This window comes from Budorcas taxicolor, chromosome 23 (assembly GCF_023091745.1).
Source record: "Budorcas taxicolor isolate Tak-1 chromosome 23, Takin1.1, whole genome shotgun sequence".
Taxonomy (NCBI): Eukaryota; Metazoa; Chordata; class Mammalia; order Artiodactyla; family Bovidae; genus Budorcas; species Budorcas taxicolor.
Window position 1 is genome coordinate 50,892,088 of NC_068932.1, and position 24,541 is coordinate 50,916,628.

The 24,541-nt window shown below is 61.9% G+C and overlaps 2 protein-coding genes across 6 annotated transcripts in view; one reads left to right on the forward strand and one right to left on the reverse strand.

Moving 5' to 3' along the window:
- Nucleotides 1–1,239: 1,239 nt before the first annotated feature.
- Nucleotides 1,240–17,397, reverse strand: TUBGCP2 (tubulin gamma complex associated protein 2). 5 transcript variants are annotated; one of them, XM_052660639.1, is made up of 18 exons: nt 17,345–17,397; nt 14,670–14,852; nt 13,264–13,392; nt 12,475–12,651; nt 11,496–11,655; nt 9,107–9,314; nt 8,725–8,924; nt 8,279–8,468; nt 8,045–8,190; nt 6,519–6,699; nt 5,808–5,988; nt 5,075–5,247; nt 4,803–4,931; nt 4,477–4,597; nt 3,848–3,991; nt 3,577–3,705; nt 2,772–2,935; nt 1,240–1,471 (listed from the first exon to the last, which is right to left on the reverse strand). In XM_052660639.1, the coding sequence occupies exons 2-18, from the start codon at nt 14,817–14,819 to the stop codon at nt 1,336–1,338; spliced, it is 2,718 nt and encodes a 905-aa protein (XP_052516599.1). In that variant the 5' UTR covers nt 14,820–14,852; nt 17,345–17,397; the 3' UTR covers nt 1,240–1,335. The 5 variants fall into 5 exon arrangements, with proteins under 5 accessions (XP_052516599.1, XP_052516601.1, XP_052516600.1 ...); XM_052660641.1 differs by lacking the exon at nt 17,345–17,397 and adding an exon at nt 16,791–16,933 and having other exon boundaries at nt 13,264–13,359; XM_052660640.1 differs by lacking the exon at nt 17,345–17,397 and adding an exon at nt 16,791–16,933 and having other exon boundaries at nt 3,878–3,991.
- Nucleotides 17,398–17,487: 90 nt separating this feature from the next.
- Nucleotides 17,488–24,541, forward strand: part of ZNF511 (zinc finger protein 511) — a 95,087-nt gene continuing 88,033 nt past the window's right edge. Inside the window, exons 1-5 of the mRNA XM_052660955.1 lie at nt 17,488–17,640; nt 17,983–18,056; nt 18,348–18,549; nt 18,695–18,815; nt 19,908–20,037. Of these exons, the coding sequence (XP_052516915.1) occupies nt 17,488–17,640; nt 17,983–18,056; nt 18,348–18,549; nt 18,695–18,815; nt 19,908–20,037 (680 nt within the window). The remainder of the gene's footprint in view (nt 17,641–17,982; nt 18,057–18,347; nt 18,550–18,694; nt 18,816–19,907; nt 20,038–24,541) is intronic.

The following is a 24,541-nucleotide window of genomic DNA, read 5'->3' on the forward strand; positions in this document are numbered from 1 at the left end:
AAAGAAACCCAAGGCGGGACGGGCTCGCACACACTTTGGGGTGTCCCGGGTACAGCTGACAGCGGGGGGCAGAGGTGGCTTCTGTCCCTGAGCTCACGTCACGACGACGCACGTGAGACGCCCAAGTCATCTGGCAATTTTACTTCCCTTCCTTGGTATTTATTGCGTGTTACCTGATAGCAGAAGTTCAAAGGCAGCCTGACCCTATTTGGGCAAAAACACCAGCTGCTGGGACTACGCAGCCCCACAGCGGGCTGCCCAGAGCACAGCGGGGAGCTCGGCGCCAGGGCAGCCGCCGCCAGCCAGAAAGCCCCCCGCCACCCCCACCATGGGCCAGAAAGCGCCCCCGCCACCCCCCCCCCACCCCTCGACATGGGCCAGAGCCCCTCCCGCCACAGAGGCCCCGGCCACCAAGCCCACCACCGCCCCCAGCACCACTGGCCCCAGCGGTGTCTCAGGAGAGCCCAGTGCTGAGCCCAGGACAAGGATGAGGGCCTCGGGGCCAGGTGGGAGGCCAGCAGGTGCCCTCAGGCAGGCGCTGTGGGCAGAAGCCCCATGGGACTGGCAGATAAGCCTCCCTGCTCCAGGGCAGGCCTGCACACAGCTCACAGAGGAAGCTCGAGTCCACCCCTCAGCGCCGCCCCCCCACCCCAGTCCCTGGGGGAACCCGGGCATCCATCCCCTGCCAGGGGCTGCCTGGGATAGGTGGTCAGAACTGGATTTTGAAAATGAGACACACAGAATTCTGCAAGAAGGGCAGCTTTGGCAGGAGGCTGGCGGGGGGGGAGCGGGGGGCGGGCAGGGCAGCAGGAAGACGCTCACCACCGGACACACCCGGGACAGCGGGCTGGGTGGGGCCTCCCCTCAGGCGGCAGCCCCAGGCAGCTCTTGCACCCTCTCGGCTGTGGGCTGACGACGCACCCGCACCCAGGCGGCTCCAGCTGAGGACCAGAGGCTGTGCTGCCCCCTGCTGCCCGGAGCCAACCCCAGCCTGAAGGACCAGAGTGGACACCACACTGGATCTTGCCCGTGCCCAGCACCTTGCTGACCATCCTAAAGTTGTTCTAAGGCCACGTGTTTTCACTCTGCTTTATCTGAAGCCAAAAAATTCATCCAAGTGACGCTGCTCCATCTGGGAGAGGATGGCAGAGACGACTGCCCTGCCCCATGCCTGCCCAGACCAGCAGACACGCTCTGGTCCAAGTGTGAGCCCAAGAACGAGAGGAGACGAGTGCAGGTGCGTCAACTTTATGTTTGGATAGGACACAGGGCACACACGCTCCGGAGACGCTGCAGGGCGCCACACCGAGGCTCAGCCGGGGCAGCTGGGCAGCGTCACTGTGCAGGCACGGCCACCCTGGGCGCGGGAGCAGGGGGCCCCTGCGGGCCGGGCACGGCAGGGGCCGCCTTCTGGCTCCTTTCTGCAGACAGGCGCTCCAGCTGCTCTGTGTAGAAGCCGTTGAAGTCCAGCCTGTGGGGGAAGCGGGTGGGGTCCTCAAGCCACCTCAGTCACCCTGGCGACCCCTCACCACCCATGGCGAGGTCCAGGGCACTCAAGTCACCAGCACATGTGCACACACAGCCCAGGCGCCACCTGCTCCAGCGCCAGTGAGGGCAGAGCTTAAAGACAAGGAAACCCCCAGGTCAAAGGGCAGACAAGCGCCTCCAGCCCTGGGACTGCAGCTCTCGGAGCCCTGGGCCCTGGACGTCAGGGCCCTCGGGCAGAACAGAGCAGTCCCAGTGTCCAGCTGAGCCGGAGGCCGCCCAACAGGAGCTTCCGGGAGCAAGGGCTGCCCACCCTCCACAACCTCACTCACTGAGCATAAACTGCCGGCCCAGAGCCACAGACCCCACTGCCTGAGCCTTGGGCCCCGCGCTCTGCCCTCCACAGTCCCCCCCCCCGCCGCTTGGCCCTTGGCCCCAGATCCCACACTCCTGCCCCCATCATGCCTGCTGCTCGTCGCTCTGGGGTCGCAGGCAGTGCACCCTGTGGGAGCACAGTCACGGCCCTGGCGGCGTAGCAACCTCGCGTGCCCGCCACGGCAGGCGGGGCGTGGAGAGGGCAGCACCCCCTCACTGCCTGTCTGGAGACAGGGTCCTCCCTTGTCCGGTCCTGGCTCAGGGTGCAGTGGCCGGTGCCGCTGACCCCGGCCTGGCCCTCTGAACACAGAACGATTGGGCCGGGGGAGGTGCTGATGTGGCAGCCTCACGCGTGCACACACGCGAGCACGCATGCAAGCACTCACGTATGCACACCCTGATGGATGTGCGCACACTCACAGACGCACGCACACGTGTGAACACCCAGACGGCCTTCTTTCAGCAGGTGGCGCGGACCAGCACCAGCACGCGGAGGCCAAGGACACGGCCTCAGTCACGGTGGCTCACGGGGCGGGGGGACGCCGGGCAGTGCAGGGCGGGGCGGGGTCTGGGGGCGCGGGGCACTAAAGGGGCTCGGCGGGGCGGAGGGGGCACGGGGCTCGGCGGGGCAGTGGGGCACCAAGCAGTGCGGGGCTCGGCAGGGCGGGAGGGCGCCGGGCAGTGCGGGGCGGGGTGGGAGGGCACCGGGCACTAAAGGGGCTTGGCGGGGCGGAGGGGTGCAGGGCTCTGCGGGGCAGTGGGGCGCCAGGCGGTGCAGGGCTCGGCGGGGCGGGAGGGCGCCGGGCAGTGCAGGGCTTGGTGGGGTGCGGGGCGGTGAGGGGGGGCGCCGGGCGGTGTGGGGTTCAGCGAGGCAAGGGGCGGTGCAGGGGCTCGGCGGGGCGGGGGCCCACCTGGAGATGACGCTGGCCATGCCGTGCTCGCAGTCGCTGGTGCTGTAGACGCTCAACCGGGCCAGGAGGTCGAGCAGGTGAGCTGAGAAATTCTTATCGAATTTATCGATGGTGGCCTCGAAGCTGGAGGCCAGCTGCGGCGCGTCCACATGCTCAGCCAGGCACTGCAAGACACGGTGCCCCCAACAGCTCAAAACCCGCTCCTCTTTTTAAGCAGAAGAACGCGTCTTAGAAAGTCATTAATAAAAGGTAAAAAGTTAGGGCATCATATGAATTCCTGAGACGGGAGGACCGAGGCCCATCCAGGCAGGTGGCCCTGCGTCCCTAGCCCACGGAGCCAGGAGCCAGGACGTGGACCGCGGGGCTTCCTCAGGGAGCTCGGATTTTCAAGCTGCCCCTAGGCAAGTGGGCAACCTGGAAGTGCCCGCCTGGGTCACCTTACACCGCCCGCCCTACAGGATACACACCTGCACCTGATCAGGTGCGCAACTCTGCCAACTAGACAGACTCTGTTCAGGGGCCACAGGGCCCAATCTCCGTGCTCACTGGGCCCCTGTGGGTGTCCCCACGGCCTGGCCTAACCACACACCCTTGGATGACACAGCCCTGCCCTGGGAAGCTGGGAAGGGAGATTCTCCACGGCTTGTGTTTGGAACGTAATTTAAAAATAGTCTTTTTATGAACCAAAGGCAGGCAGAAATGGAAGGACGTAGCAAGCAGGCTTCTAAGCACCGTGACCCGAACACTGTGTCAAATCCGAGGTGAGGAAGGAGGCCGCCGGGGACATCTGCGCGGCACCACCCACCTTGCGGGCGAGCTCCTTGCGGGCGCGTTCCTCGGCCCGCTCGGCCTCCGTGGGAGGCCCCTGCATCGTGCCGTGCTCCAGTGTCAGGCGGCCCAGCTCGCTGTCCAGTTTCATGCTCTGCGTGAATCTCTTGGGGGTCGGGAGGAATGCTCGTCAGCCACAACCAACCTCCGCGAGGAAACGTAGCCCCTGCGCGGCCAGGACGGGCTGTAGACTCGGGTCGTGGCTCCCGCCCCGCGCCCGCCCCGCGCCCGCCAAGTCCCGGCGGCACCTGCATGCAGTTGGTGAACATGACACACACGGACATGAGCTTGGAGAAGACGCGCAGGAGCTCGGGGTTGGTCAGCATGCAGTCCTTCAGGCAGCTGTCCAGGAAGCTGGTGTGGTGCCCCAGCACGTCGTCGATGTTGGAGGCCTGCGTGGGAGGCACCGCGTCCCCACGGGGCTGCTACCTATGCTGCTCCGCTCCCCTTTTAAACAACCCTGGGGCCTCTTAGGGAAAGCCTTCAAAATGTTGCTAAAAGATCACATTTAATGTGCCCCACAAGGTCTAAGATTTTGGTTTTTAAAGACAAAATACACTGCTCGCTGTACTTTTGGTCCTGGAGTTTGGTGATGTGCCCTTGGCTGAAGGGCCCCAGGGCCCTGGACGGGGTGCCGGCCCAGCGCCGAGGCTCTGAGGGAAGGACGCGCTCCTCCAGCAGCCTGAGCCCAGGAGTCCTGGGCGCCCTGCCTCCCCTCCTGGGAGCCGTGGGGCCCGGTCCTGCTTCCCTGGCCCCTGAGCCCGCTCTGCAGACCCCCCCACGCACCACCCCCCGCCCGGTGCAGGGCTGGCTGCGCTGGACTCACGGCCCCCCTCCCCCCGTGCGGGGCTGGCGGGGCTGGTGGGGCTGGACTCACGGCCCGCAGGTTCTTCTCCAGGATGTGCCAGGTCGGCTCCATCACCTCGAACATCATGTAGTACTGAATGTTCTGCACGAAGTTGAGCATCCGCTGCCGCAGGGTGAAGGCGCCCGCAAACCTGCGCGGGGCGGAGGTGTCACACGGGCGCCCCGAGGGCCCGGGCCTCCTGCTGCTCCACACCCGGAGGGGCCGGGGCTCCATCCCGCGTGCACACAGCACAAAGGCGGGGCGGCAGAGGCCGCGGGTGCGTGCCGCAGGGCTGTGCTGGGTGTGCGCAGGGCCCGCCCTTCCCGGGCACCGCCCGCCCCGGGCACCGCCCGCACCACTTGGCAGAGTGCAGGGAGCACTGCTTGGCGGCCTTGCTGCTGATCCACACGCTGCAGAGCTGCCGCTCCACGTGCTTGCAGTAGAACACGTGTCTGAAGAGCATCTGGTAGCGCGTCAGGGCCTTCCTGTCAGCACAGGACAGGCGGCTCCAACCAGCGCCAGGAGCTGCTGCTGCCCCGGACGCCCCACCCGAGGCTCGTGGGGCAGAGCGCGGCCCAGCAGCCAGTAACCCCCAGGGCACGCGCAGGCATGAGAGCCCGACGCGCACCTGTTAATGATCAGAGACAGGGGCCACTTGACCACATAGTCGAAGGAGAAGGCCTCCAGGCCGCTGAGCGTGAGCTCGGTGGGGTCGGCGTGGACCATGGCTTTCTCCTGCTTGGTCTCGATGGCCAGGACCCGCAGCAGCTGGGTGATGAGGTCGTGAGGCATCAGGTCGATCTTGGGGAAACGGACGAACAGCATCACACGCTGCCACACCCACCCCAGCATCATGCCTGGAAAGTGAGCCCAGAGCCAAGGAAGCGGCCCAGACACACGCCAAGTCTGGCAGATGGCCGAACGCACCGGACACCCACTGACAAGCTGAACCCGAGCTGCGGGAAAGGCAGAGCCACACACGCCTGCGTCAGAAAGAGCGCCTCAAGTGGGCAGCCTCACTCTACAACTCAAGAAACCAAACCAATAACCAACTAAACCCACAATCAGCAGAAAGAGAAAGAGAATAAAGATTAGAGCAGAAATCAATAAAAACACAACAGAGAAAGCAGATGGAACCAAGTTAGCTGTCTGAAAGATTAGCAAAACTGACAAGTTTTTAGCTATACTTAACTAAAAAAACACACACAAATTACTAAGGACAGAGGCCCGTGTCCCTGCCCAGCGCAGCCGCAGAGGCCCACGGGGAGGCTGGGCGCCCACAGCCCGAGACGCGTCCCGACAGAGCCTGGGCACTCCTGGGAGCGCCCCCCCGAGGGGAGCAGCGCTCACCAAGGGCCCACCTTAAGGTCGTCTTTGAAGGGGTCGGTGTTGGCGGTGCTCATACGCAGGGCCAGCTCCAGCAGCGCCTCCAGGCGGGTAGGCGTGATGTCGTCCACCGGCTTCTTCAGCTCTTCCTCTGTGAGGTCCATGAAGTGCACGAAGAAGTCGCCCTGGCCCATGAGGAAGTAGCGCTTGATGGACCTGCAGGCAGGCAGAGCCCAGACTCGCCCGGCGCTCCCCAGTGGGTGCCAGGCCACGAGGGGCTGGGTGGGGCAGGGAAGACGTGGAAGTGCAGCACCCGTGAGTGCCCCCACTGAGAAGTACACTTACACGGGCGTCAGAGGCCAGCTCAGAATGAGCTCAAAGGAATGGGGGCACAGGCCTACCGCGCCAGGCTGTGCAGGAGATGCCGCCAGATGGGCACGGAGGGGGCTGCAGACGGGCCCCTGGAGGACAGGGAGCTGCCGAGCTCACGCACCTCAGACAGGCCTCAAGCCCCTTCTCCCCAGGAGGAAGCTGCGCACCTCAGGTGAGCTACGAGCTCCTCCTCCCCCAGGAGGAAGCTGTGCACCTCAGATGGGCCGCGAGCCCCTCAGGAGGAAGCCGCGCACCTCGGATGGGCCACGAGCCCCTTCTCCCCTCAGGTGGGCCGCGAGCCCCTTCTCCCCAGGAGGAGGCCGCGCACCTCAGGCGGGCCACGAGCCCCTTCTCCCCAGGAGGAGGCCGCGCACCTCAGGTGGGCTACGAGCTCCTTCTCCTCCATGAGGAAGCCCAGCAGCACCTTGCTGGCGTAGCCAAAGGCCTTTTCGATCTGCTCCACGTACGCCCGCTCCTTCAGCGTGTAGATGACCTCTTTGGCCGCCGGACAAGTGACGTCATGGCCACATTCTCTGACCACGTTCAGGTATTTTCCTGGAAAGGGATGGAGAAAAGCACATCGCAACTTTTGCTGCACAAGTGACCAACCGCAGGCCTGGACCCGAGAGGCCGCAGTCCTATCGCTGGCCCGAGGCCAGGAACAGAATCACCTGGGAGAGACCGGTCCCAGAAACCACGCCCCCTGCCCCGCCCAGAGCAGAGCAGCACCATACAGCCATCATCCACGGAGCGTGCGACTTCCTGCGACTCCTCACCGCGGACTTTCCTCATCGAGGCCACGAGAATCACCTCAGAGAGCCAGACCCTGCACCACTTCCCGGCCCTGCCCCCAGCCCAGCTCTCAGAACCAACGTCAGGGCCCTGGCTGGAGCCTCTCTCCAGGTGACGTGTAACACACGTGTCTCTACACAGGTTCCTGACCCGCAAGGTGATGCCTAGAAGCACCGCCGGCCCAGCAGGGCCTGTGCCCTTCTCTGCTTTTCCTCTGCTGGCCTGTGATGCTGGGAGAAACACGGCACGTGCGTCTGGCCTTGCTCCTGGTTCATCACTGAGCACCTAGAACCCTCTCACCCCACCTGAGTTCACACCCTCGAGGGGACTCCTGGCCATCCCTGCAGACCTTCAGGAGGCAGGCCGGTGGCCAGAGGGACCAACCACACGGCAGGACAGTGAGACCCTCGGCCCTTCCCCTGATACCTGGGGAGGAGAGGGGCTGGTGGTCAAGTTAGGGACCAACAGCCCACGAGAGGACCGGTCGTGCCCTGTCCTGGAACCAACGTGATCCCGCTACGGGACAGGCTTGGAGAGCTTCTGGGCTGATGAGCACGTCCACCTGCCAGGAGGGAGGGGCCTGGTGGCCCCCAGCTCCTCGGGGACAGACACACTCCCGAGTTCGGGACCCTCCAGACCTGCCCTGCAGACCTCCTCGGGCTGTTTGTCTGTATCCATTAAAACATCCTTTATAGCAGACCAGCGTATCTGCTAAGTGAAGTTTCCCCAAGTCTGGGGGTCATCGCAGCAAATATCAAACCTGGGGAGGGCCCCGGGACCCTGACTGGGGGCCACACTGACAGACATGCAGTGGCCTGGGGACCCGATGCCCATGGCGGGCGTCTGCCGGGGCAGGCCTTGAGGGAGGCCTGATCCCTGGGCCACACTGCCCCGGCGGTTAAGTGTCAGAGCCGAGTTCAGTGGGGTGGTCCCCTAGCTGGTGTCCACGGGGGCGCTGGGCGCTGGCTGCCGTGTGGAGACGCAGGTGCCCGGGGAGCGCAGTGGCGGGGGTTAGCTGGCTGCTGTGTGGAGACCAGGCGCGTGGGGGAGCAGTGGCGGGGGCGCTGGGTGCCGTGTGCAGAGGTGGGCGCGCAGGGCCGGCGCTCACCCGTGCTCAGCACCTTGCCCGCCATCTTCTGCAGGAAGGACGGGATGTGTCTCTGCACCACGGTGTAGCGCTGCTCCCAGTACTTGTCGTTGTAATCCTCCTGGATCTTCTCCTTGCGCAGCTCGCGCTCCTCCACCATGAACTCGCTGCAAGGCAGGGCGCGCGGTCCCAGGCGTGCAGGGGGCGGGGGGCCGCAGGGCCGCTACCCCCCCGCCCCGCGGCCCCCCACCCCACCTGTACGGGTCGTCGATGATGCCCCTGTAGATCCACTTCTCCAGGATCTCGAAGTAGGGCACACTGGCGGCCGTGGTGAGGTACAGACACAGCTCCTGCGCCTGGCTGTCGCCCGTGTAGCTGAAGCTCCGGTCGTGCAGAAGGCTCAGGGTCGCTCCCCCGACACACTCGCCTTTATCCACCGAGGTGGCTGCCGGGGAGAGGGCGGCGTTCAGTGCCGAGAGGGCCCCTGGCCACGCTGAGTGAGAGCCCTCAGCTGATCTCCCACCTTCTCAGGGGAGAGGTCCTCTTTCTGGGATAAATTCAAACTATGAAGCTGGGGTTTCTGGGAACTCCCAGAGTCTTTCGCAATTCATAAAACGTAAAGCTACACAGCCTCGGACCGCTTGAAAAAATCGAAGACAAGCACCTTGACCCAGATGGTCCCTCCCACCAGGCCCTCACACCTAGGGAGGCCAGGATGTCCACAGTGCGCATGGCTGGCTGAATGTAGAACCAGAGCTTCTGCAGAGACAGCAGGCCCTGCCTCTGCAGCTGCTCCAGCTGTGTGACCAGGATCAGGTACTCCTTCAGCAGCGTTCTCATGGCGGCGGCCAGCGCGTGGTTCACCTGTCCGTACTCGAAGGAGGACTTCTCCTCGACGAACCTGAGAGGAAGGCGGCCCTGAGCACGAGCAGCAGGGGCTGCGTCTCGGGAGGGATGGCCCGAGGGCCTGTGGGCGCCACCTCCCGCGCTCCTCCGGGTCTGCGGGCCCCGCATGGAGGCCGGCCTCTCTGCAGGAGGGCTCCGTGCGCGCGCTCCAGTCACTGCGGCAAGCCGGGTGCCTACCTGGTCACTGTGGAGTAGCTGGCGGCCACGGGCAGAATCCTGCTCACCAACTCTCGGATGGACAGGTCCAGATTGGGGTCCACGAGGAAGGTTCGGCTCTGCCTCCCGGTGAGGGGCTGGGCCGTGATGTACCTGCCGTCCACACCCACCAGCACGTACAGCAGGTCCTCCACGACGGCCGCCTCCTGGGAGGCCAGAGGCAGCGTGCCTGTGGGTGCAGACACCAGCGGGCCTCGCCTCCAGAGCCCCACTCCACTGGCCTCTCTCCCCCACCCCCTCCCTCCATGTAACTTCCTCCAGCACTGCGGATGTGAAAACCAAGGTGACCGCCTGGCTTAACTGATCCCATCAGGGAACCAACGGTTGAGACTCCACAACCTCCACCAGCAGAGGCGCTGACCACCCGACAGGCAGGGTCCACACGGCGAGTCTGGAGCTGACAATCAGAGCCTTAAAGCAAGGGAAACCCTCCACACACAAATAACCGCTTTATCTTCAAAGGGATGTGTACGTCTTGGCCTCACAACACTCACAACCTGGTGAGGCTGGGTCACTCAGAAGGCCGGGACCAGGCTGTGCTGTGGGAGGGTCAAAGACGGGCGCCATGGTCACCACGTGGCCAGGGGGAGACACCAGGGAAGCTGGAGCCCGTCATGGATGTGGAAATCAGGAGAGGGACGTCAGACAGCACACTGGGCCACACGGGGCACAGCAGATCCCTCCTCACAGATGGGGTCCCCCAGAAAGGGGAAACTTGAGAGTTGGGAGCTCTGCCTGAGGCCCCAAGGCTGGGGTGGGGGCTGGGGAGGGGCGAGGGACAGAGCCACATACTGCTCAGACTTCAGGAAACTGGCTGTGTCTGCAGGACCTGAGCTCGAGGCTCGGGGACCCAGCGGGAACCACACACATGGTTAGAAGCGACAAGACGCCTGTGCCCGCGGCCTCGGGAACAGGCCAGGAATTATGGAGACGCGAGTCTACGCTGCCCAGCCATGGGCTGGATGGCCCAGACAAGCAGATGGGAGCTGGAGGCTGGCGTGAGGAGGGACGGCCTGGTCATGGGCGGGGGGCATGCCTCTGCTGTAGGAAGGGACTCAGGCGGCAAAATGACTGTGGGGGGCACCACGTAGGTGGCGAGGGATGCCCAGCAGGGCTGCTGCACGCCACACAAGGAGGCAGGGCCCCCCAGGAGAGGCTACGTCAGGGGGACAGCAGGGAGGACCGAGGATGACTGTGATGCTCGCAGGCATCTTGGCACGGATGGCACTGGGGCCTGTGGTGCCAGGCCAGGGCGTGATGGAGGCCAGAAAGGTGATCTGGCCGATCTCGCCACCAGAGCCCACGCAGTGTGGCTGTTGGAGGGAAACGGGCAGGCCACCTGTCCTGGCCAAGTCCTCCCTGAAATAGCATCACACGAGGTGGCCTCAGGGGCCACCCTCAGGCACAGCTCACCCTTACCAGCGGGCAGCACAGCAATCCCGCTACAAAGAAAACCTGCCACATCGAACCCCATGAGCCTGGCCACCCTAAGAACCGGCGCCCGGCTGCCTCCGCTTCGCGGGGCTGCACCTCCCCTCAACCCGGCAAAGCCTCCCAAGAAGGCTCCAAGCAGTGCCTCACGTGGGCCTGGAACCTACTGCGTCTTCTAACTGATCCAAACGTGCAAATCAACATGCACAGAGTGCACGACCTCGGGGAACAGCTTCCCTCAGGGGTTTTTCTACGGAACCTCTTTGGATCATGTTGAACGTGCACCTGCCCCAGGAGGCAGGGCCCCAGGAGGCAGGGCCCCAGGCTCATCATCAGAGCCCCCCTACCCCACCCCCGATTCCCCGCCCTTGGGTGTGGCCCTGGGGACCAGGCTCCATGAGCCCCGCTACATGAGACCACTGCAGGGCAGGCTCCTCTAGCACCTGTAAACATGGCCGTGCCTCCGCCCCCGTCTCCCCTGTACACTGTGAGCAGAAGGGCAAGACACAGCTCTCTGCCCCCAGGGGGTCATGAGACGTGGGGGAGGGGCACAGACACCCGCACGCCCCAGCGCCCCTTGGTGCTTGTGGCCGAGGCCATCGTCCTGATGGCAGAACCTGCAGGGACGTGACTCACTGTCGAGGACGACGACCCTGGTGATCCCGCTGCCCCCAAGTCTGCCCAAGCCCCAAGACACGCACGCTCCCGAGAGCCGGGCACAAACCAGCCCAGACATGGGCACATCGCCACCCACCGGTGGGGGGCACAGTGCGGAGGCCAGCGGGTACCGCGTGTTGCCACATGGCCGAGGGCAGCAGAGCGCCCGGGGGCGGCACGCCGCCATCCACCCACCAACTCCAAGGAGATCAGCTTCCCTGTCCCCGTGAGGCCCCACTGTCCAAAGCTGTGCGTCACCTACCGATGGGCACAGCCGTGTCTGCACCCGTGCCTGAGCCGGTCAGGAAGTCCCCGAGCAGCGTGGGCCTCTCGTACACCCACGCCGGGAAGACTGGGAGGCGCTGCCCTGAGTTTTTTTTGTTCTGCTTGTCTCGAAGCAACTTTCTCGTGAGTTCCAGAGACTGGGGGTGAGGTTTTTAAACACAGAAAGAAAACACACACCTTTAGTACAAACACTTAAAGTTAACACACTTACTGTATGAAAAGACACATCCCTAAGCATGTGTGAAGAACACATGTGGAAGCGAACCGCACATCAAAGCCCATCACGGTGATGGGGCGGGGCCAAGGTAGCAGGGCCAAGGTGGAGCAGGGGCCCCTCAGGCACACAGGCCCCCAGAGCCCTCAGCGCACCCTCACAGCTTCCCCTGGCCCTCAGTGCAGACCCGAGCTGCCAGCTGCGCATAGTGCCCACTGAGAGCTGGGCCAGAGAAGGGGTGCCCGCACCTGAGCCCCCTGGGCTGAAGCAGGGAGACATGGCCCTGCTGGCACAGGGAGCAGTGGTCCCCAAGGGTGCCCCGCATCCAGAAGCACTGGGGGGGAGGGTACTGGGGCGGGCAGAGCTGTGAGGAGCCACAAGGTGCTGGACACAGAACGTGCCCAACCGGCATGGGCCTGCGGCTCAGACCTCAGGGTGTGGTTCTGAGGGGCTCCAAGGCCCAGAAACAAGATGGGGGGAGACACCCGGAGAGCCGACTGGGGCCAGGGCAGGGTCAGAGGAGCAGTAAGAAAGGGAGACAGAGCACCACCGCACACCAGCTGCCCACGCCCCCGAGGGAGGCAGAGCCGGGCCCGTGCTGGCCGAGCCCGCAGGGCAGGGGCAGCAGACGCCCCCGCCCCCAGGGCAGGCCAGAACCTCTCTCCCGGGGCCCAGGACCCCATCCCAGGGCCGGTGCCCCCGGGCCAGTCTCCACAGGCCAACACCATGGCCACCTGCTCACCTGCTGCCACGTGGGGCCTGTGGCCACGCTCCCCAGCTGCTTCCTCAGCTCCTCCAGCTCCTGCATGGAGATCTTGGAGGCTGCGGCAGGGGCGCCGAAGCTGGCGGTGCTGCTGGCCACAGCGCTGGCCGCAAGCTCTGCTCTCTCCTTGGCGTTCTGCTGCAGGTACTGCAGGGTCTGGAAGCATGGGGCCCCGGTGTCACGCTGGCCACACACAGCTGCCCCGCCGCCCTCCCGCAGCTCGGCCTGCGGGTCCTCCAGCTGCAGCCTGGTCGCCTCGGGCTGAACGCCACGAGCTGCCACATCCCCAGGTCACCGGACAGGACCCCACACCCATTTCCCATGGCTCGGCCTGTCCTCCGCAGGTGGCTGGCCTCCCTTGCTGTGTGAGACCACATCCCTTCAAGGGTCCCGGCATGGGGCTACCAGGTGTCCCTGAACAGACCCTGGGCCTCGTGACTCGAGAGGAAGCACTGACCGGCCCCGCACACCCTGGGGCCACAGCTCACACTCTTCACGTGCACATCTCAGTGTCACAAGTAACACACGCTCAATTTAAGAGATGAAAACAGACTAGACGACGGAGGACACAGTCCCTCAGCCCCAGAGGTCACTGGTAGCACTCCTTGTGCTTGTCACCATCAGGACCCACGTCCGCTCGGGTGCATGTGAGTTATCTCAGTGCCGCGGGCCTGAGGCTGACGGTCAACAAGGGGCCAGCACCAGGGAACAGGAGAGAACATGGGCCAGGCAGGACACCGCCCACCTGGCCCCAAGCCCGGCACACACCTCCCTGTCCTCCGTGAGCTTCGACAGCAGGTACACCAGGGGGTCCAGGTTCCTCGTGTTCTTAGATTTCAGTTCATCGTATTTCTTCAGGAAGTCCTCAGGAGTACGAGAAAATTCTGCTATTTTAACCTCGAAAGCACATTCAGAGTGATTTAGAGACTGTAACCAGGAACTTTACAAGGCTGTGCAATAACTAACTTCCCCCCATAAAAAAACCAGGATGAAGTCAGGGAGATGAGATAGTCATCCATCTCTGAAACAAAACCAAGGAACAACCTGTCAGACTTGCCCTCATCTCCCCTGTGGCTCCCTCGCTTCATCCTCCTAAGTGACCCACAGCCTCGCGTTTCTGTTAGTAGATCGTGCATTCAGTCTTTACACTTCCCTCTGGAACTCATCGCTACACACAGGTTCAGGAGGTATGTGTTCTCACTGATCAACACGCCCCCCTTTAAAATAAAGCAGATGCAACCGTGTGTTCTCAAACTCTGTTCCGCTCAGCTAAGCTTTCTGGGTTACCCTCGCGTCGTCGTCCGGCTGGCAGAGCCAGCGAGCCCTCACAATGCCCTGCTTTAAACGCCCATGCCTCCTCACTCGGCCGCTCAGTCCTGGCTGAGGCAGGCGGAGCCTCTGGTTGCGGCGTGTGGGACCTAGTTCCCTGACCAGGGACTGACCTCCCTGCACCGGGAGTGCAGAGTCATAGCCACTGGGCCACCAGGAGAGCGCCCATGCTGGTTTAAAACAGACTTCAAAAATGTCTTTTACAGATAACCTATGATTTTAAATTGCACAGTTTTTCAATTTTTAAAAATCCACTTTAAAGTGATTTCACTGTGGCTAAAGCTGGGAGCTTGCTTTTCCACCCAGAAGAGAATCTGTGCCATGATGTGAACAGATCCCAGGACCATCTGGGCCTCCAGACGGAGGTCAGGCTGCCAGCTCAGTGCTCTCCAGGCCTCCACTCACTCGTCGGCGCACCCGGCGGGGAGAGGGGCCACGAGGAGCCGCCGGAGCAGAGCTGGGCAGACACGGTCCACAGAGAGCATCCGACATCAGACGGGCACCACTGTGGCCACCCAGTGAGGAGAGTGAATCTGTGCCCCACACAGCAGTGGGGGCGGGACCACCTCACCCAGCCCAGCCCTGGAGGACAGGGTCACCTCAGCCAGTCCAGCACCGAGGGACGGGACCACCTCACCCAGCCCAGCCTGGGAAGATGGGACCACCTCAGCCCACACAGCCCTGGAGGATGGGACCACTTCACCCCACACAGCACCTCACCCCACACAACACTGGGGGTCGGGACCATCTCACCCACACAGCCCTGGGGGTCGGGACCGCCTCGCCCAGCGCAGCCCTGGGGGTCGGGACCGCCTCGCCCAGCGCAGCCCTGGCGCGGCACTCACCTTGGCACTGTGTGCAGACACCGTGGTTGTGACATACGGGGTCCTGTTCTTCTGCAGCAGGTCGATGTAGACCTCAGCACCATCCCCTCCGTGCACCCGCAGTAGGCTGAGCAGCTCATTGACATCGTGGTGAATCCGAAATTCACTCATGATTTTGGCTCTGAGACATCACAACGTGTTCCCCTAAAGGTAAGAGACAAGCCATTTATAAAAACAAATCCCTACATATAAAGAAAGTTTAAAGCAATCAAATTTGGCCAATGTCCGGTCTTGAGAAGCCAAACTGTCACATGAGCCAGCCTGCAGGCCCACAGCGTCCCCGAGCAGACCCCACTACAGCCTGCACTGACCAGCCTGGTGGGCCCACAGCGTCCCCAGGCAGACCCCACCACAGCCGGCACTGACCAGCCTGTGGGGCCCCTTCCTGGGGAGGCCCTTCCACGCCCCTGCTGGTGGGGGCTGTCTCAGTGGGCAGCTCTGGGGCAATCGGAGCCCTGACTCAGAGCCTCGGCAATTGCGGCCAGTGTCCGGGCTGCTCCCCCGCTGGGGGCTGGCACACACACAGAGAGTGGATGCGGGCTAAAGGCCTGGGCCTCCTTCCTCTGGGTGACTCCAGCCTCACACGGCCCTGGGCCAGCGCGGAGCTGCTCCCTCAGCTGGCAGCCAGCACTTTCTGGCCCCAGCTGTACAGACACAGCAGCCCCTGCCCTTCAGGGGTCCTGATCACACAGGGAGCTCTGCACAGGCCTAAGCCACTTCCCGCCATGAGGCCCCAGCTGCCACTCTGGTAACCAAGATGCTGCCTCTGCTCGCCCAGGCCAGGTGTTCACATCCACCACGCACTGTAGCTGGGTGGGCTTCCCCTTCAGTCCCACCTGCCCTGTCAACCAGATGTCCGAACGTCTCCTCACTGGATATTTAACCTTCCAGGCCAAAACGGTAAATGAGATCCCACCAAGCAGACAGCAGTGGCCTGCACGGGGACTTCTGTTCTCCCACTGATGATCGGTCCAGTTAGCCATTATTATTAACACTAAGACAGCGGCGGACAACTAGATTCAAAAAACAAACATGAGCAGGCTTTACGTGCTTCGCATAAACGTCTGGACATACCTACGCAGGATTCGTAATTTGGGATCCTGTACCACAGGAGGCCCTGGGAAATTACAGGCAAGATTATTTCTGATTTTTATGAGGAGGTCTTTCAACAGATCCTCAAACCCTCCGTGATCCTAAGATTAGAACCACGGTGCCAACAGCTCCAGTGAAGACAAGCTATGAGTGAACCATCAGCTGGGGGAGCCTCAGCACACATGCCCACAGCGTGAATGCTGACTTGTAACCACACAGAGAAAGACTCTAAGCCCAAGTGACGGAAAACAAGCTCCCAGCACACGAACATCAGTCGTCAGAGACATCCAACACTGGCCAGAGGCAGAGTATCTCCAGACGAGAAAGCCAACAGCAAGGGTGAGCTGGCACGTAAGTCACCAGCACATGTACTTTTCACATCAGGAGGCGCTCACAGGACTACCGTCATGGGCCTGAGGCATGGCGGGGCAGGGGCTGAGGCTGAACCCTGACTTGGGGCTTGCAGGCTGTAGGACCCTGGACAAAAAGCTTGCCCTCTGTAGGCTTCTTCCGAAGGAGAGTGAGTACCAGACCCTACTCAGGAAGCCGTCGTGGAGACACAACGCGGCACCTAAGAGTCTGCGCTGTCGCTATCCAAGGAACAGCAGTGAACACCGCTGCTGCTGCACATGGCCGATCACTGGAAACGGCTGTTACCTGAGGAAAAGAAAACCGGCCGGGAAGCAGGGCCAGCACCGTAAACCACGGCAACCTCGCAACCAGTCCCAGAGGGCAGTGAGGCGGCGCTGGAGATGACAAGCAAACCAGAAGACACACAGAGCTCTCACGGGGCCTCTGCGATTCCAAGGGCTTTACCCACATTCTAAGAGGCTCCCAAGGACTGGGGGTGTCCCGCAATAGCTGGCCCGAGGACCGCTTTGGACACGTGGATGCCAAGGACACTGCATCTGCCCGCGGAAGAGACACAAGCGGGTGGACGGGGCTGCTGTGAAAAAAGCTCACGGAAGCAAACGTTTATGTTAAAACTACCTTCGTGAACGCCCACACCTGCAGGAGAAAAGAGCGGACGTCCCACATCACAAGCACTGACGCTCCCAGGAGCCTGGGTTTGGGAACAGTTCCCGCGAGCTCTGCGGCTCTCACCGGCGGGCAGCACCGCCCTGAGAGGGCTTCCCGGCTGCGGCCTCGCTGCAAGGGCGCTGCTGATCCTCCCTGGGCAAGAGGCCGGGCGGCCAAACTCCGACCGAGCCCGCTCCACAGCGCGGCGGCGCCCCGCTCGGCACCGCTCCGAGGAGCGTCTAGCGCATCCTGCTGACGCTCCCGAGTGCTTCTCCCTGCTGGCCGCCGCCAACGGACCACAGACCCCGGCGACAGAGACTGGGCTGCCGGGCGCAGCAGAGCGACACAGCGAGCCGTGGGTCTCCCGGAGCCAAGGCCGGCGCGGAGGCCGCGGCAGCCCTTCAGGCGGGAGGCGCGGCGGGGAGCAAGCGCGACGCCGACGAGGGCCGGAAGGAGCCTGCGGGGCTCGAGGCCGGGAAAGGGGCCCGAGCCACCCGCGGGAGGGCCGCCCGGGGCCGACTCACCACAGCCGCGCGCCGAAGCCCGAACCCGAGCGCGCCAAGCGCGCGGCGGCGGCGGAAGTGCCGCGTGACGTCACGTCCGGCCCCGCCCCGGCCGGCTCGCGGACGGTGGCCGGCAGGCCGTGCGGCCGCCGGCGCGCAGGGCGATGCAGCTGCCGCCCGCGCTGCACGCCCGCCTGGCGGGGGCCCCTGGGGCGGCCGCGCCGCTGCCCGTGCAGCGGGACTCCCTGGCCGGGAACGCGCCCTTCCGCTTCGCGGCGCGCCAGGTCCGCTTCCCGCGAGAGCACGAGTTCTTCGAGGTGCGTGAGCCGAGGAAAGCGAAGGCGGTTGCGGGTGGGGGCGGAGCGGATCCAGGTGGGCGGGACCAACGCTCGGGGCGGGGCCCGGGTCCTGGGGGCGGGGCCCGGGTCCTGGGGGCGGGGCCCGGGTCCTGGGGGCGGGGCCCGGGTCCTGGGGGCGGGGCCCGGGTCCTGGGGGCGGGGCCCGGGTCCTGGGGGCGGGGCCCGGGTCCTGGGGGCGGGGCCCGGGTCCTGGGGGCGGGGCCCGGGTCCTGGGGGCGGGGCCCGGGTCCTGGGGGCGGGGCCCGGGTCCTGGGGGCGCGGGCGGGCGGGGGTGCGAGCCCGCAGAGCTGTCTTCCGCAGGACGGGGACGTGCAGAGGCACCTCTACCTCCAGGATGTGATTACGCAGGTGGCTGCGGAGCCGGAGAGGCCCAGGTGAGCGCTGTGGCCCAGCTCAGGGCCCTTCTTGCCCACTCCTCACCCCTCCCTCTGCTCGCCCCGCCCTGGTGTCTGCTCGGGACCACCGACGAAGCCAGCATGGCTGGCCTCTCCACCAGCTTGCTTGTCCGTGAAGATGTATTTGTAATGAAGGCAGGGCTTGGGATTGCAAGAGAAAATCCGAAGCTTTATCAGCTTTATCCGAAGCCACTTAAGGGGAGTGGTGACAGGGAGCCTGGCGTCCTGGCCTCCGAGGAATTGCATCCCCACCAGGCGTTTTTCTGCCAGGGTGCCTGAGTTCACTTGTCAGGTGGCCGGCTGCTGCCAGGCATTTGACGCCCTGGAGGACTATGAGCACCACTACCACACTCGGCACGGAAACGTCTGCTCCTCCTGCAAGCGGGCCTTCCCCTCCGGTCACCTGCTGGACACCCACATCCAGGAGTGGCACGACTCACTGTTCCAGATCCTGGCCGAGCGGCAGGACATGGTGAGTGACGCTCGCCCACTGAGGCCAGGGCAGTCATCACGGGGCTGGTCCCCGGGCCGTGTGCCCCATGGTGCTGGAGCCTGGGGTCCAGACTGGGTGAGGCAGTGGTCCCAGGGTCAGGGTGGTGACACGGTTTCTGCTGTAGTACCAGTGCCTGGTGGAGGGCTGCACGGAGAAGTTCAGGACCAGCAGAGACCGGAAGCAGCACCTGGTGGCTCATCACCTCTACCCTGCAGACTTCCGCTTTGATAAACCGAGGAAGGGCAGCCGGTGCGTGTTGCTCGAGGAAGCCGCCCGCTGAGCTCAGCAGGCCTGGGAGCATGCGGGCGCCCTCGTGCAGCACCCATCACCCAGTGTCCCACGCGGTTGTGCATTAACCCTGTGAGGCAGGGGTTACTAACCGAGAGGATTGAACAGGTGGAGGCGGTGTTGTACGTGGCCAGTCTGTCTGCAAGGAGGACAAGAAGGCGGGGAGCTGCCTTCCTGGGTCTGTGTAGCCGGTGACCAGGGTGCCGGCACGGGGTCTGCTGGGGGTCCCTCTGCGCTCACGCTTCGCCTCTGCCCCCTCCCCCTCATCACCTCTCCTCCATCCTCACGTGGACCTTGGGGGGTTTGTCCCAGGCCATGAGCCATTTCCCGCACATGGAGCCCTTTGGCTTTTTATCTGTCCCGTCAGTATTTTACAAGCTTGACCACAGAGCTGTCTGATATTGCTCAGCATGCACTGTGGGAAGTGCCTCGGGAACTGCCCTGCAGTTCGTGTTTTCTTTGCCTTTTCATTAACTGACCTCCTCAGGGGAAGCTTTGTAACCATCTAAAGATTGCATTGATTGAAATCATCTTAGACTAAATTGTTGTCCCCGGTGAGGACTTTGCGGTTCAAAGTAGAATGGTCAGGAGAACCCGCTTCAGTACGGGAGGTTTTTCTAAGACCTTGAATATGACATAGCTCCTTCCTTCCCAAGGAATCATTTTAAGGAGAAAAAAGTCATGCAGTGCGGGGTTGAGACAGTGGTGTTAAGGAGGAGAAGCTCAGTATCGTATGACTGGCTTTAGTGAATTTCTCACCTAATTGTTGTGGAAAGACGCTTGGTAACATTGATAGTCATTTACCACATGACACCATGAAGGTAGTGGTTTAAAAGACAAAGTGTGACTGTTACCCCTAAATTCATAAAACGTGGTGTATGTCATATTAACAGTCACCTCTGTTTGTCCTGGAATTCCAGTAGCCTGGAATTACTCTGACAAAGCAGCCATAAACAGCCAAAACAGCTTTGTGAGTTCAGCCCTGGGGGAAGGTGGGGCTGCAGGAGCTGACCCCAGGAGAGTGCTCAGCCTCTGTCTCCCCAGCCCAGCCTCGCAGGTGTCGACAGAAGCCACGGGGGAGGACCGGGCACCCTCTGAAGGAGATGCCATGGAAGTCTGCTCCGAACACGCAGAGGCCCACCCAGAACCTCCAAGAGAGAGGCGGGCGTACGGCCACAGGTCAGTACCTGGCCCCTTTCTGAACCAGGTTCTGAACTTGTGCTTCTGGAGAATTCTGGGTTTGATGCTGAGCGTCCCCACTGAGAGGAGCCGTGCTGGGTTGGAGTGTTGGCTTCTGGGGAAGATGAAAAGCCTGACCGCCCGCTGCCCTCGGGTGACCTGGAGTGCTGGGAGCACAGCCTCCTCTGACCGTGGTCTAGGTGGGGATGGAAAGACGCAGGAGGCGACTGCCCAGGTTGCAACCTGCCACCTGTCCTTCTAGTGCTAATGGTGTTTTTGTTGGATTAATTTGATTTCAAGTCTAATTTGGGGGTCAGTGTTGGAGAAATGGAAAAAACGACCAACAGGCTCACCCTGTCTGAGGGAGGATCTGGAGGCTCTCTGCGGCCTGCTTGCGGGTGTGGTCACTCTGGCCTGAGAGTGAGCCGGGCTGGTGGGAGAGCAGGGCGGCGGGCTCAGGCTCCGTGGGCGGCGGGCACGGGGCAGAGCGCGGCCACGGTGGCCTCACTGGACGCAGGGAGTGCCCACCTGAAGAGCCCGTGGCCGCCCTGCGGTCCGCTCGGGAGGAGGGAGCATCGGAACGCGTCAGGCCCCAGGAGACTGCTGCTGCGTTGAGCCGTCTGTGGGCAAAACCACAGCGGTTCTGTGTGGACGATTTTCCGTTTCAGGGTACCGTCGACCATCTGTTTTGGGCAGGGTGCCTCTCGAGGATTTAAAAGCACCAAGAAGAGAAGCAAGCGCCCGTGATGGCGGAGCCCGGCCGACCGCCCTGCTCGTCCCTGGCCGTGAATAGCCAGCTGACTGGGGCCGCGGGGCATGCGCGGGTCCTGGGTAGGGACCCCTTGTGGGTGGCCGGGGTTTGGGGAGCAGCCGCCACCCCGCACGACGCCCTTTGGAGACACGTGGCGTAAAGAGTTCTCCTTGAGTGCTGTAGATGGCTGAGACGCGTGGAGTAAAGGGCCTTCATTTACATGGAGTAATGGCCACCCTTCTGTGCTGGGTGACAGGATTTCGTCCTCGGTGGCCACTTCTCAGAGGGGGCGATGGGGTGACAGGTCCCTGGGGGCTCTTCCTAGTTTTGGGGAGATGCCCGCGGCCGTGGTGCCCGCGGTTGGGGCTGGGGGGGTGGGGAGACTCCGCCTCGGGCGGGGCTGCGAGGCCTGCGGAGCCAGAGGGGCGCGGCCGGGCGGCGGCAGGGCCCAGGCGGGCGGCCCGGCCCGGCCCGGTTTGGCGATGCAGGCCCGCCACGCCGGGCTTGGGAGCGGGGCCGTCCCCCCGCGGGGCCCGCTGGGCGCCTGGGTCTGGGGTCTGGCCGGGTCAGCGGGCGCTGGTCTCGGGCCCCTCTGAGCCCGGGCAGAGCTGCGGTCGTCTCCTCTGCGCCGTTCCCAGCAGCGCTGAGGTCGCTCACCACCCTGCCTGCCCCGCGGGGCTGTTCTGCACCTGGGCTGCTCTCTCTTCAGGTGGCCCCTCTGGCCCGTTCTCGGCTCCTGCTCCTTCTGGGACCCCAGAGACAGTCAGACGCGCGCACTCTGCCCTCCAGCAGCCCTGCCCGGTTTCCTGTCCCTCGCCTGTCTTTGCTGCATTCCGGGTAATTGCTGGAGACCCGTCTTTCAGTTCCCTGATTTTCCTATCGGCTGTATCAGGTGTGCTTTTGAACTCATTCACAGGGTTCAATTTCCAGAGTTATGATTTTCAGTTCAGTGCTACGGTGCTTTTCCAATTGGCTGGGCTTTCGCAGCTCTTATCGGTCTTACCTCTCCTTCTTAACGCACTAACCCTGTTGTACTCTCTGACTGGCACCGCCAATACCTGGAGTCTGTGGGCCTGACCCCGCTGTCCTCCCTCCTGTTGCCTCACACGTGCTGCCTTCTTTCCTGGGGAATTTTGTGATGTTTGGCTGCGAGTTTTTATTTCTTGGAGTTTACCACTGGCGTTTCTCTGACACGTCTAAGTTCTAGCTGAAGAAATGAATAATTGTTCCTGCCATATGACTGCAGGTCTGTGATCTAGGACCACTTCACAATAAAGTGTTAGAAAAACAGATTGTTAGAAAGTGTTAGGTATGAATTTCCACCCCAATTCACTCTTCCACCCCTGCCCTTTCTGTGTTGCCTTTACACAACCCTAGCCAAAGGAGAACAGCTGAGGGATAGAAACTGACCCCTCATTTCACTCATAGAAAGAGAAATAGAAATACACAGAGACCCATTCTTCTGCACCCAGTTGACAAAACCCAAAGGTCAGATGGCACTCCCTTCTGTGTGTGAGGTGGGGGCACCGTCATCTCACATGGGGCCAGTGGGGGCGCTGCGCGCTGCAACCCCCTCAGAAGGAGGATTTACCAACACCCAACAAGTCGCTTCTGCACGTGCCTTTGACCTAGCAATCCCACTTTTAGGACTGCATTCTGAACCCACATTGCAATACTTCGAAAGATTTACGCAAAAGGCAGTTTATTCAGTGAAATTCTTAACAACTAAATACTGAGAACAACTCAAATGTCCCAATTACCAAATGACCTGAGTAGTTTTGAGAACTGAAATTTTTTGGCTTGGGAAAAAGATTTAGGAGCATTGAAGTTAAAAACCCATAGTCCTAAAAAAAAAACAAACAAACCCATAGTCCTGAACTTGAATTAGAAGTATTGTCATAATGTATATGCCATATTTACTAAACCTACAACTTTACTGAAAGCCCAGATTAGTCTTTTGAGATCAAGGAAGCTATTGAGGAATACCAAGCTTGGGCTCAGGAGGCAGCCCAGAAAGGTGCTGCTGGTCAAGGGCAAGACAGCTGGTGTGGGCAGAACAAGAACTACAGCCGGAAGAAATACATGGAATATACTTACATCCGTGAGTTCATAACGTCTTTTTAAAGACAAAACACGCTTCCACTGCAGAGACCCTGCTCCAGGGGCTGCAGCTGAGGACTCAAGGCTTCCTCCCCTGGCTCCCTCTCCAAGGAGCTGGCCCAGTGCCTGCCTAAGTGTGGGTGAGGCCGCCTGAGCACAGGGCGCCCTTCTGCCCAGCCCCCTCTTGGCGGGCAGGCTCCACCCTGGCACCACTAGGGTGCTGGGCCGCTGGTCACTTCCCCAGCTGTGGGGCAGTGGTTCTTGCCAGGAGAGATGGCGGAGAGGACCCCAGGCCGGCTCCCCGCTGCCCAGCTCCTGGAGCAGGGGTGTCAAGGAAACGTCTGCCATTGTCTCCCCGCCGGCTCCAGAGTCACAGCTCGGAGACTGGGGTGCAGAGGGGTGAGCAAGTCAGCGCAATAGATTGCTCCTAATCTCTTCCCAGAGGACTGACTCTTTGCAACAGACTGTGGGGAAGTTCAAGCCCAAGTTCTCAGGTTTCATGAGGCGGTGGTGGACACTCAGGAGGAGAGTCGAGATAAGGCTAAGCTGGAGGCTGGTTCACAGGAGGGAACCAGGAAATAAGAAAACCAGGGGCGCCCTCGTGGGGTGGGAACATGAAATGCCAATGCAGAAAAGATTGTGTTGGATGCCGCATATTAATGCATACATATGGAATCCAGAAAAACGGTACAGATGAACCTATCTCCAGGGCAGAAATAGACAGAGACATAGAGAACAGGCTTACGGGAATGGGGGGAAGGAGAGGGCATGACGAGTTGAGAAAGCAGCATGGACTTACACGCACTGAGCTGTACAGCAGCTTCCACATGTAACAGCTAGCGGGAAGCTGCTGCACAGCACAGAGCTCAGTCTGCTCTGTGAAGGCCAAGAGGGGTGGGGCAGGGAGGCGCAGGAGGGAGGGGCTATGCGTGTGCTTACACCTGACTCACTGTTGTCGTACAGCAGAAACTAACAGCATTATGAAGCGATTATACTCCAGTTTAAAAAGAAAGACTGTCAGACAGGCCGGAACTGGATTGGTTAAGTTGTAGAGGAATTTATGCCCAGGGGGTTGTCGAAATCAGTAGAGCAATCAGCTGGCAATTCAGTTCAGTTCAGTTCAGTCGCTCAGTTGTGTCCAACTCTTCGCGACCCCATGGACTGCAGCACGCCGTTCTTCCCGGTTCATCACCAGCTCCCGGAGCTTGCTCAAACTCACGTGCACAGTGTTGGTGATACAATCCAACGACCTCACGCTGTTGTCCCCTTTCATCCTGCCTTCTATCTTTCCCAGCATCAGGGTCTTTTTCTATGACTTAGCTCTTCACATGAGGTGGCCAAAGTACTGGAGTTTCAGCTTCAGCATCAGTCCTTCCAATGAATATTCAGGACTGATTTCGTTTACCATTGACTGGTTTGATCTTGCAGGCCAAGGGACTCAAGTCTTCTCCAACACCACAGTTCAAAAGCATCAATTCTTCAGCACTCAGCCTTCTTTATGGTCCAACTCACATCCATACATGACGACTGAAAAACCATAGCTTTGACTAGACGGACCTTTGTCGGCAAAGTGATGTCTCTGCTTTTTAATATGCTGCCTAGGTTTTCATAGCTTTTCTTCCAAGGAGCAAGTATCTTTTAATTTCATGGCTG

What these genes read in the sequence shown, in the direction of transcription:
- TUBGCP2 (XM_052660639.1), bottom strand. Translation starts at nt 14,819, where the DNA reads ATGAGTGAATTTCGGATTCACCACGATGTCAATGAGCTGCTCAGCCTA. An exon ending in ATCATCGACGACCCGTACAG is followed by an intron (nt 8,191 to 8,278) that starts GTGGGGTGGGGG and finishes CCTGCCTTGCAG; the next exon opens with CGAGTTCATGGTGGAGGAGC. An exon ending in TGTTCACCAACTGCATGCAG is followed by an intron (nt 3,706 to 3,847) that starts GTGCCGCCGGGA and finishes CCGACCCCCAAG; the next exon opens with AGATTCACGCAGAGCATGAA.